General features: G+C 45.7%; 1 protein-coding gene across 1 annotated transcript; it reads left to right on the forward strand.

Moving 5' to 3' along the window:
- Window positions 1-5680: 5680 nt before the first annotated feature.
- Window positions 5681-10601, forward strand: LOC109772172 (disease resistance protein Pik-2). Its single transcript, XM_040387564.3, is given in 3 exon segments — window positions 5681-6588; window positions 7913-9842; window positions 10150-10601. Coding segments are annotated over 3 exon segments (2766 nt in total). The 5' UTR covers window positions 5681-5761; the 3' UTR covers window positions 10159-10601.
- The last annotated feature ends 1592 nt before the right edge of the window (window positions 10602-12193 follow it).

Here is a 12193-nt window from a genome sequence, read left to right on the forward strand (position 1 = left end):
CGTTGTGTTCATATTGTTTTGGTGTAGCACTTCATGTCACAATTGAATACAGAATTCATTACATATATATAAATGTGTATGTGTGTGTGTATATATAAATGTGCGTTGGAGCTTTGGAATGGAGTTGAAGGCTTGGAGCAGAACAGCCGAAGGACTGGTTGGCCGGCAGCACGCATGACGGCGTGGCCGTGCGGATAGTCGTAGCTGATCGTTCGAGGGAAGGCGGGAGGGAGCAGAGCAGAGGTGAGGTGAGATTTTGGCGGGCATCACTGCGGTGGTTGCTCCGCGAGATGGCGGACGGCGCGCTCCGGTGGCCGCTGCTCCCTGTCCACGGCAGCAGGCGCTGCTACATGCTAAGACGATAGGATTTGGGGACGATGTGCCTATTTCGTGCTGTACGTGCATGAGACAAGGAGAGCAGGGGATGTTGCGCATGTTCGTGGTCGTGGTGGGCTAGGTTAGAAAGGCACATAGGTAAAAAAGTTGGTCAAATTCCTGGGTAGGCCACGGCCAGGTCAGCCCTTACAGAGCTCCGCCGTTGTTCTAAAAAAAATTAAAATACTTCATGTTCGTGCACGTGTTGTCCTCACGCTGGAAAAATTACTGGGATGGTCCGTCAGTGAGCAAGTCGTGTGACGAGGGAGTCTATCGCAGTCAAGAAAAAGTAATTAAGCAAAGTGCCGCATGTAATTAAACCTAAAATCTAAAACGTGCGTATGCACTATTTGGTGTTTTCAAGCGGCTGCTGTGCCACACACATGCATGTGTATTTATTTTTGTCTAATAGCGCATGTGGGTACTGGCTATTCACACTAGTCCCATCAGTTAGAGAAAACAAATCCACGTACTTTTATTTCGGAATTTCAAATTATTTTAAAGCCATATCTGAAACCACACGTCGGAATTCAGTTCCGCTTTCACCGTTGGATTCATCGCGACGAGATCTTTGAAACTAGATCCCGCATGTATATGTTTCGACGAAAAAAATTTGATGCCAACTTTGGTGCTATATGGTGCAAATAAAGTACTGTATTGTGCAACTTTAATACTACATGGTGCAACTTTTTTTAAAATCAATTGGCTTGTAATTTAGTCTAGTTGTACATACATTGACGTTTAGTTGGCTTATAATGTAGTCTACTTGCACACACATTGATGTTTAGTTGCCAGAAGGACTAGTTGCACACATATGCTCAGTTGGCTTGTAATTTAGTCTAGTTGCACACATATTGATGTTTAGTCGGCAGAACACTAGTTGCACACACATATGCGCAATTGACGCGGCAATGTAGTCTAGTTGCACACACATTGATATTTAGTTGACAGGACTAGTTACACACATATATGCTCAGTTGGCGCGGCAATGTAGTTTAGTTGCACACACATTGATGTTTAGTTGGCAGGACTATTGGCACACATATGCTCAGTTGGCGCGGGCATGTAGTCTAGTTGCACACACATTGATTTTTAGTTGACAAAAGGACTATTGGCACACACATATGCTCAGTTGGCGCGGCATGTAGTCTAGTTGCACACATATTATGTTTAGTTGGCAGGAAGACTAGTTCGTCAAAACATCCTCATGTGGGATCTACTTTTGAAGAGCACGTCACGAGAGTTTTAATGATGAAAACGGATCTGAATTTCGACACGCGGATTGAAAGTTATGCCTTTTTAAAATTTTAAAATCACAAAATAAATGAAAACAAACACATGCACATGCATATGCATGCATAAAAGGAGATGCATATGCTGGCATTTAATACGTAGCAGGAAAAGGGACTACTAGATGACTATTCTAATTAAAAAGGGAGACAAGAAATTACCTAAAGTGGCGGACCGCTCGCTAAGCATTCCAGGCGGCCGTGCGTTGGCTAGACGCGTCCGTAATTAAACTGCAGAAGATAAGACTCGTGCAGCACCTGTATTCCAAACCAGGACATCCAGACATCTGAGCATTATTACGGGGATCTTGCCAAGTTGATAGCAAGCTGCATGTATGATGTATGTAGGCCAACTGTCCTCTCCCACCTACAGTATGATTCTTCAGTTGGGTACGTTGGGTGGTGGGATCAGGCTGTGGAGTCGTGGTTTTGTCCAGCTTCGTCCAGATGGATCGAGCATGCATGCCGACGAGATCATACGGCGCCCATTTGATATGTCACGCTGGAATCTTGCGAGAGATCGGTCGATGCAGTTGCGGACGACGACCTCACTCTCGCCGAAACAGACTGCCATGGGCCATGACATGACATCCTGGTACCCCGCGTCGCCTGCCCGAGCGAGGCGACCGGGGGCTTCCTCCCCGCCTTCCCCAGCGCCTCCCCTCCCCTTCTCCCCCTCCCGCCGCCGCCGGCCTGGACCACCAGGCCTTGCTCGTGTGGTGCCGGCGGCGGTGGCCCCGTCCTTTCCCCCCGCGAAGCGCCACGGCTCTGGCGGCTGGCGGCGGCGTACTTCGGCGGCAGTGGATCCGGCGGCGGCGTGGCACCTTGGGTGGCGCGGTGCCAGGTGGCGAGGTGGCGGCGGCGGCGCTGCTTGGCGGCGGGGCGTCGCGGTGGCTGGCGGTGGTGCCCTCCCGGCCCAGATCTGGTCCTTTTGGGCTCCATCTGGGTCTGGGCGGGCCTGGCCAGAGCTCCTCTGCGGCGTCACCGGCGGACGGTAGGGCGACTCGTGCGGGGGGTGGCGGCGACGGCGGCTAGTGTACTACAGCGCGGCGACGGGGGCTTCATGAGCCCGTCTCGGGCTCGGCCGGGTCTATCTGGGCCTTCAGCGCCGGGGCGAAACATGGTTTCGCGGGGGAGCTGGAGCCGGCACAGCGCGGTCATGGCCATGGGCCACTTCTCCGCCTCCCCTTTCCCCCGGTCGATTTGGTCGCGGTTGCCTGGTTTGTCCCTGTTGCTACGTCCGGCCAGTTCCCGCCACGGGCGGTGGAGGTTGTCCCCTCCCGCGTGGCTGCTGTTGCTGCCGCCCCTCGTTCCCGGTTGCCTTCTCTGTTCCCGCCGGTCTCGCTTCGTTTGCCATGGGGAGAGGGCGATGGGGACTGCACGGCCGTGGTGGCGCATGTTGGTGGGCGGTGTGTTTGGTGGCGCACAATGGATCGTCTGGAGACGTGGGTGGTTGGTGGTCAGGAGAAATCCTTGTCGGCTTGTCCGGCACCGACGCGGTGACGTCTGTGGGCGCCGCCGTCCCTTCCTGAAGGGCGTCGGGTTTGCCCCTTCCCCCGCAATCCTCTGCGTACCGCGGGTAACCCTAGGACTTGTCCGGGCAGCAGCGTCGTCGGCGTCGCGATCCTTCTTGAAGGTGTTGCTTGGTATGCGGCGGTCCGGAATGCTTGGAGTGTGGTGGAATTCTCTGGTGGGCGTAGCGGTTGTGGGTCTTCATCGTTTTTGTTGATCCGTCGCTGTTTGCATTTGTTTCTTTTTTTGTTTTCTCTTTCGTTTCTTTTAGACGTGACTGTGTTGCTTCCACCCCAGCATCTATCGTTGGTTGTATTGAAGTTGGTTGCTTTGTAATACAAAGCGGGGGGAAACCCTTTTTCTTATGACATGACATCCACCAACACAAACAATTCCGAGCAAGCTGCCTCCGCACACAGGCAAAACAAGGGCCGCTGGTGCGGTTTGATGGAGGGACTAGCATGCTTGGCGTTTGGCGGAAGCCACTAATTAATCACTTTGTCTCACAAATTTTGTTTTCTTCATATTTTTTTCTTGAAATCCTCATTTGGCCAAAGCAAGCAGGCTGGCGGAAGTTAGTTCAAATGCTTAAGCAAGCTACTAGTTTGTGCTTCATTTCGCGGAACCTACTTGCTTCATTTGACGAAGTTAATTCAAATGTTGAAGCATTTGACGGAAGCTATGCTAGCACATGGATTAGTAGTCTTCCCCAGACAAAAGGCTATTGTTATTTTTTAAGAGAATCACATGGTTATTTTGACATGTTTGGCGAAAGATATTTGGCGGAAGGTTATTTAGCTGAGCATGGATTAGGTTTAATAGAAGCGGATATTCGAGGCACAGGGTTGGATGGCCGGCTCCCGCATCAGTGTTTGCGGAGTGGTCCCCACCGGTCTACGGACAGATGCAGTGTCCGATTTGGGGGTCGGCGTTGGAGATGCCCTTATGCTTAATTTGATTTCGGACCGGGTGCCATAAGTAACAAAGGGGGTCCTTCTCATCTATCAATTATCATGAATGATTTGACCATGTTTGCAAGTTAAGTTAGTAAATCCTATGGTATTGTAAAGAAATCATTTAATACTTACGTCATTATCGCATTATCACATGATTTGTATGAGCAAGCGGTCTTCATAAGTTTTCGCTTCTCACCCTCATATTTTATTGAAATTAGTGAAGGAGACAAGCATAGCCTTGGGCCCAATGATTCCAATAGAAACACCGCCAACTATTTATGGTGGTGAACTTGTGATTGAAGCAAGTTGTGAGGAATGTTTTACTCCATATGGGCGGCGGGATCATCTGCGGGTTGGCCCTCCCCAACCGATGCCTCAGCATAGTTTTGTGTCTCCAGTGACTTTACTAGTTCTCGATGCATATTGTTGTGTATGTGTGCGTCTCTGATGGTTGTGTGCATCTTAGTTATGCAGAGATCAAGTATGTGCTTATTATGTTTGCATTATCTTGGGGTGACAATATGAGTCAATGTCATTTAAGAAAAATAGCCGTAGCATCCCCTGCACTAAACCATCATTTTGGTGTAAAGAGTTAATCTTATTTTCTTTCTCTTACTACCTAGCCCCATAGTGATAAAATGGGAAGTCAAATCATCGTTTTTGAGGAACACAATAATATCTTAAAATAGACTTTCATCTAACTTTATATATAAAGCAACCACCGCAGCATCAATACAAGAGGTGTTGGGCCAGGGTGCCAATATCGAGGCTGAGCTTTCGCAACGTGAGGGGGGCTATCCTAGGTAGATCCAGATAGTGGATGTGGCGTCTGGCTCGATTGGTCTTACCGCTGAGGAGTGGCTTCAATGGTACGCTTCTACAAAGGCGAGTATATTTTTTGGCGGTAGCGAAGTCGCGAGAATTGCTAACATTGCCTACTTCCATACCATGGAGAATGGATGACGACAGAAGTGTTATATACCGTGTGTGTCTATGGGAAGAGGAGGTTGTTTTGCGGGATGCCAGGAACACTATTATTCAGCTTTGAGGGACGAGGCAGCTTCCTCTCGTGCATTATTATTGACAAGTGGTTACGACACCTGAAATTATGCGGATTAATGCTCGAGTCCGCGGGTCGTCGCCGGTCCTTTGATCTTGTCGTCGTCGATGCATGCTTGCCGTGAGTGGTTTCCGCGATGTTTCGTGCCTTGGCTGGTCGTAGATATGCGTCGTCACCTGTATCATCTATACCTATCTGTCGGGGTCGGTGAGTCATATCCTGAGGTTTTGATTTAGTTAGTACTAGTAGCGAGTGCGGTCTAGTACTAATATGATGTACGCTAGATTATTCAATTTAGGTGCCGAATAACATGATGTATCTGGGCAGGTTTCGACCCACTCCACTTGACACTACCACGAGGGCAAGGTGGCGAGTGGGCATTAGCTATACCCACTTGATCACGGATGCAGTTATTCATATACCACGAGCTTGCGTACGTGATGTGCGTGCCCTCTATTACTCTATAAAAGGTGAGGCCAATGTTGTGCTGCTCATCACATCTTCCATTCCATTGCTACTTCTCCAAACATCAGCAACCACCCACCGAGACCTACCGCGGCCGACCGAGCATGGCGCAGCTCGTCATGACGGCCACCCTCCTGCCCAAGCTGGCCAGCCTGCTCTCGGCGAAGTACAGCCTCCACCGGGCAGCCAGGGGCGAGATCATGTTCCTCAAAGTCGAGATGGAGAGCATGCAGGCGGCTCTGGTCAAGGTCTCGCAGGCCCCAATCGACAAGCCGCCGGACGTCCAGGTCAAGCTCTGGGCCAAGGAGGTGCGGGACCTGTCACACGATCTCGAGGACAGCGTCGACAAGTTCATGGTGCGTATACGCACCGACGGGCTAGACAAGTCGCACACCTTCATGGGCTTCATCGATAGGAGCCTCAACCTCTTGACGAAAGCCAAGATCCGCCACAAGATACTCACCGATGTCAGGGACATCAAGAGCCGCGTCAAGGAGGTCAGTAAACGGCGTGAGACATACAAGGTCGACATAGTTCCTGCCAGGCCAACCGCCACAACCACCGATAGCCTTCGCCAGTTAGCCTTATACAAAAAGGCTACTGAGCTCATCGGCACCGAAGAGAAGAGCAATGAGCTAGTGGAGATGTTGAGAAAGGGTGATGAGGCGTCGGTCAAGCAACTCAAGATGGTCTCTGTTGTCGGTTTCGGAGGATTGGGCAAGACAACTCTTGCAAATGCGGCGTATCAGAAGCTTAAAGGGGATTTTGATTGTGGAGCTTTTGTCTCGGTGTCTTTTACTCCTAATATTGAGAAGATCTTCAAGAACTTGCTCCATCAACTTGACAAGAATTGGTATCAAAATATCAACGAGTCAAACTGGGGAGAAGCAGAACTCATTACTGAAATCACAGAATACCTTCGGAACAAGAGGTATGTGTTTATCATGCTCCTTGGATTTTTTATATGTTCTTCGTGAGTTCTAATTACCTCCTTAAATTGTTGTTTGTGGTTAAAACGTAAGCTAGTATCGTAACCAACATTTTCTCTATTACTTACAACTAATTGTGAGCATGTTCCTCGTAAGGCTAGATGTTAAAGAAATCAAATAAGCAGCACGGGTAATTAAGACTAATGGCCTATATGTAATCATGGTCGTTTCTATCATTGGCCGCAATATTATTCGTACTAGTCTTTCAGGCCAAACCGATATGAGCCTAATAACGTCTATTTTGAACCTTTGTGTATGCTAATAAATAGTATTCATCGGCTACCTGTAGCAATATTATTCGTATTAGTTTTTCAGGACAACATAATTTATATAACTACATACTTCTTATTTTTGCTAAAACCATTAGTATTGATTTAACAATTGTATTATATTGTTCTTTAAACACTTATAAGATAATTATTTTCTAGTTCATCCATTTTGCTGCCCCTGTGATCATCTATATTTTTAGTAATATCATATCCTTAACTCCAAAGCAAGTAATCCTTGTACACTAATTCTTGTAGAATTATTATATAAAAGTACCCTAACTGATTGAATTTCTAGATATATTTAACGAATGCTTTCGGAAATTTAAATTCTCCAAATATAGTGAAATCTTCAAAACTGAAACAATGTATGCATAATTTAAAATATTTTCATATATTACCGAATTTTAGGTACAAGTCTTTCTCAAGTCTAGGTTAGAATTAAATACATGTGTTTCTGTTTCTCAACATTTCACACAATTCATTGATTATATTCTGGTATGTCATGATGTGTCGTTAAATTTTACCAAGTGGATCTACCCTGCAAAAGAAAATTACCAAGTGGATCTTAGATGTGTCAAGCTGAAAAAAAACTGGTTCAATAGGGTAAATGTAGGATAATGAGCTACTTAGATTGTAAAAGACTAAATTAAAGTTTAAAATGGGTTATCTATAGCACTTCAGCAACAAAATTACGGGGTAAAATTAGTCACATGGATCAAGGCTCTTATTGCGTGCCTTGCCAGCCTGGCACTTCTAAGCCGCATGAACAAAAAAGAATACACTCCGTGCCCATAGTACATTGATATTTTTCTCTTCTGTGGTGAAGGCCATCCGTGAATAAATTTTTGATTCATATAGATTGTACCATCACCAAAGTCCTAATTATACCCTTTTGTACTAATATGTTTTGCTTAAAATATCTCAATGGTGCTCAAATAAGGAGAACATATAAAAATACAACCACTAATATATATGATCATTTGGTATTTCCTAATAGGTACATCATTGTTATAGACGACATATGGGATAAATCTGTTTGGAAAAATATTAGATGTGCTTTGATTGAGAATGAGTGTGGAAGTAGAGTAATCATCACAACCCGCATTCTAGATGTTGCCAAAGAAGATGGTGATGTTTATGAGATGAAACCTCTTTCTATCACCAACTCAAAAATATTATTCTACCAAAGAATATTTGGAAAGGAAGATGAATGCCCTCATAAACAGTTGATCGAAGTATCAGAGAAAATTTTAATGAAATGTGGTGGAGTACCATTAGCTATCATTACGATATCCAGCTTGTTGGCAGAAAGACATGACAGTGCACACTGGTCTAAGGTGTACCAATCAATGGGTACGTGGCTGGAAAATAATCCAGATGTGAATGGCATGAGAAGGATATTATATGTTAGCTACTATGATTTGCCTGCTCATCTCAAGATTTGCTTACTATATCTAAGTTTGTATCCAGAGGATTGCATATTCAAGAGAAAATATTTAGTATGGAAGTGGGTGGGTGAAGGTTTTATTCAGCCAAAACAAGGGGAGAGCTTGTATTAAGTAGGAGAGCAATATTTCGATGAGCTTATAAACAAAAGCTTGATCCAGACAGTAAATAGTGAATGGTGTTGGCATTTTGATTTTTCAAAAAAGAAGGCAAGTCATTGTCGTGTACATGACATGGTTCTTGATCTCATCACTTGTTTGTCACATGAAGAGGATTTTATGACGACATTAGGTGGTCATGAGTATGAGTCTCTGCCAGTAAAGATCCGCCGACTATCCCTCCATACAAGCAAGCAAGAAGATGCCAAGGTGCTCTCTACAATGGACATGTCCCATGTGAGGTCACTTACAGTGTTCAAGAAATCGTTTTCTTTGCTGCCACCACTTTCAAGCTTTCCACTCTTAAGGGCATTGGATTTAACCAACTGTAAGCAGGTGGATGATCGCCACTCTATGCTTATATGCAGTATGTTTCACCTGAGGTACTTGTGGCTATATGGAACCTATATCACCGAGATCCCAAGAGAGATTGCAAATCTTCAACTTTTGCAGGTATTGGACATAGGTGAGACTGAAATAGAGGAGTTGCCATCAACTTTTGAACAGTTGCATCAGTTGGTGTATCTGCGTGTTAATAGTTGGATAAGAGTACCATATGGCTCTGAGAATTTGAAATCTCTGCAAGAGTTGAAATCGGTGATTGTCATGTCTCCATCAGTCCTGCTTGATCTGTCCGGGCTGACCGAGCTGAGGTGCCTTGAAATGAAAGTCATTGAATGGAACAAGAGTTTTGAGGAGCCCTTCCGTCGCTGTCTATCTAGCCTCATCAATCTCCAAAGCTTAAAAGTAAATGGTTGTCGTATCACCGAGGATCCTGAATGTGGAAATTTATTGCTACCAGGACCTCAACAGCTTCGTCGCTTCATTGCACCGTATTGCATGGCCTCTTCGGTTCCAAGATGGATGTCCTCACTCTCCTGTCTTTCATACATTGTAATCTCGTTGTACACACTGGGCGAGGAGGACCTTCATGTCCTTGGTTGCTTACCATCCCTCCGTCATCTCAACATGGATGTGCGTAGACACACACCACGACAGAGACAAGCATGGCCCGTCATCGGTGCTACCGGCTATCCGTTCAGGTGTCTAACAGAGTTGAGGTACGTTCAACACGCGGAGGTGGTTTTTGCACTGGGAGCCATGCAGAAGCTCCAAGTTCTCGAGCTGCATCTCGGAACACGGGATACTATGCATCAGTCTGGCTATTTCAACTTGGGCTTGGAAAACCTCTCTTCGCTTCAACAGGTAAGTATCGATTTGGATTCTTCTAAGGATCGGGTGGAGGAGGTGGAAACTGCGGAGGCTGTTCTTCGTGAAGTGCTGGACATGAATCCCAACAAGCCCACGCTCTGCTTGCATAAGGTAATTAACTCTAGTACTATTGCTGATCCGATTCTTGAGGCAATGTTGCTTACGTCTTTGCTAATTTGGTCTCTAGTTAATTACCTTGTGATCTCTAGTACTTGCTTTGAAGATTTTCATAGTATTGCTTTACATTAACTTAATTAGTTCATGTAATTACATGCACTAGCAGTATAGGCTGAAGCATGACACAGCTAAGTCAGTTGATTACTATAATGTTATTTCTCTACCGTTTAGCTTTATTATGTGATTGTGTCACCCGGTTGATTACTCATCCTTAAAAAATATCTTGTCTTTTTTCCATCAGTGGTACTAGTGTCCCTTTGCATAGCGCCGTCGATTCATTCCGAGCTACAACTATCACCGAGGTGTGCAATGTTGGATTTGGCATCACGCGCAAAGTGTTACAATTGTTCCTTGAAAGGGTCGTGGTGACGCAGTCAGATCTCCTGGCCATGGTCGTGTGAAGCTGGGTGGTGGTGGCCCGTTGCTGCTCACGGGGGCGTAGTGCTGGTTATTTCCTGGGATTTGATATGTTTTGATGTTTTCACCTGTAATAAGTAGTGACCTTGAACTTTTATCCAATGCTAGCAGGTTTTTGTCCCGTAGGAGATGTTTCGAATTCGGACATCTCCAGCGGGTTTCCTGCTTGTGCACCAACTCCTCGCTAGTCTTTCCCATTTCCTCTTAAGATACTGTAATTTTCATTTAGAGATTAATGGAAAGGGGTTGGTCTGGTTGGAAATAATTAGCCCAAAATGGGTCACAAGACTTGGTGCATACAATTCTGCTTTAACTTCATATCAACTTTGCAGCACAGATCTTTCATATTTATTCTGCAAACAATGAAGATAACTGCACAATCAGATGAACATCTGAATAGTTCATAGCGAGCAACCATCAGCTTCAAGGTTATGTGACTGGCAGTCTGGCACCATCTTAGTAGTAAGTGGTGTGGGACTGTGGGTACCATATATGCTGATCGGATGAATTCCTTCTGCAAATAGGGGGTTCAATTTTCTCACTGTAATACCGAGAGTGGATTTTTCTATCGGGCTCCATGGAGCCCGAAATTTTCAAAAATTCAAAAATCAACTTTTTAAATTTCATAAAAAAAACTGAGAATAAATACACATTTACTTATAGAATCATATTACATGTGCATAAATTTTCATCACGAAACGCGTTTTAATGTGAACCGTGCAAAAAAAATTATATACTTTTATAGTGAATAGTACATGTGCTAGAAATACGTGATTTTTTGTATAGCTCACATATATGTGTGTGATATACTCCATGGAGGTCGAGCTCCATTAGCAATTTCATAAGCCATTGGAAATTGATCAGGCTCGGCAGAGGTAGAAGAGATGGTAATCATGGTATCTTGTGATAGTGCATGTGGGTTCAATGGATGACGGTCGTTAGCAGAAGATGTTGTTGTCTGGAGTTGAATGTACTTTGACGCCAATTTTTGTTCCCGACAGTGCATCTATTTTGAAGCTAGCTAGCATTCAGCTGCTGCTGTCTGCTCCTCTGTTTCTTCAGTTCAGAGTTCTCTACGGTGCCCACAGCAATGTACTCCCTCTGTTCCAAATGCTTGTCTCAGATTTGTGAGGTAATACCATGGAAACCAAAAATCCCTCTAACTGGAACACACACAAGGGAAATACGACACGCGCGCACATCGTACTCACTCCATGTTCACGTTTGAAAAAATACTGGCATGGCATGCTCCGTCAGAGTCAGACCAACAGGAAACAGCCATGTTCCACTTGCATCCGATTACGCGCAAGTACTCTGACTGGTGTGTGTGTGTGATCGAGCTGCGGATCGATCGCGAGCTTCTGACACAGAGACAACGGAAGATGTGATGGATGTATCTGTGACATGCAACCTGCAGAAGATAAGATTCCTAGCTACGTACGTACTTAGCTAGACAGGCACCAAATCAGGTCAAGTCAAGACGTCTGCATTTTTTATTTTTTTTGCGGAATAAGACGTCTGCATTATTAGCCGGGGAGATCTTGACAAGTTGACAGCGAGCTTATGTAGCCTAACTGTGACATGCCAACTGCCAAGTCCTCTCCGGATCTAGTATGATCTGCAGGTGGTGGTCTCTGATAGCATCTCTAGCAGACCCGTAAAAGCCGCGAACCGGCAAAATTCCGGCGAGTATGCGGGTTCGGCTCAATTTTCCGGCCAGAACAGAGCCCGCATACTCGCCCGGCCCGTAAAAAAAATTGCCGCGCCCCGCAAACCGCATGCCCCGACCACTATATCAACGGGTTGGCGGCGCGTTTGGGGATCGAAACCCTATCTCCCGCCGCCGCCAAGCTACGCAATTCCCCACC

Source organism: Aegilops tauschii, chromosome 4 (genome assembly GCF_002575655.3).
Source record: "Aegilops tauschii subsp. strangulata cultivar AL8/78 chromosome 4, Aet v6.0, whole genome shotgun sequence".
Lineage (NCBI taxonomy): Eukaryota > Viridiplantae > Streptophyta > Magnoliopsida > Poales > Poaceae > Aegilops > Aegilops tauschii.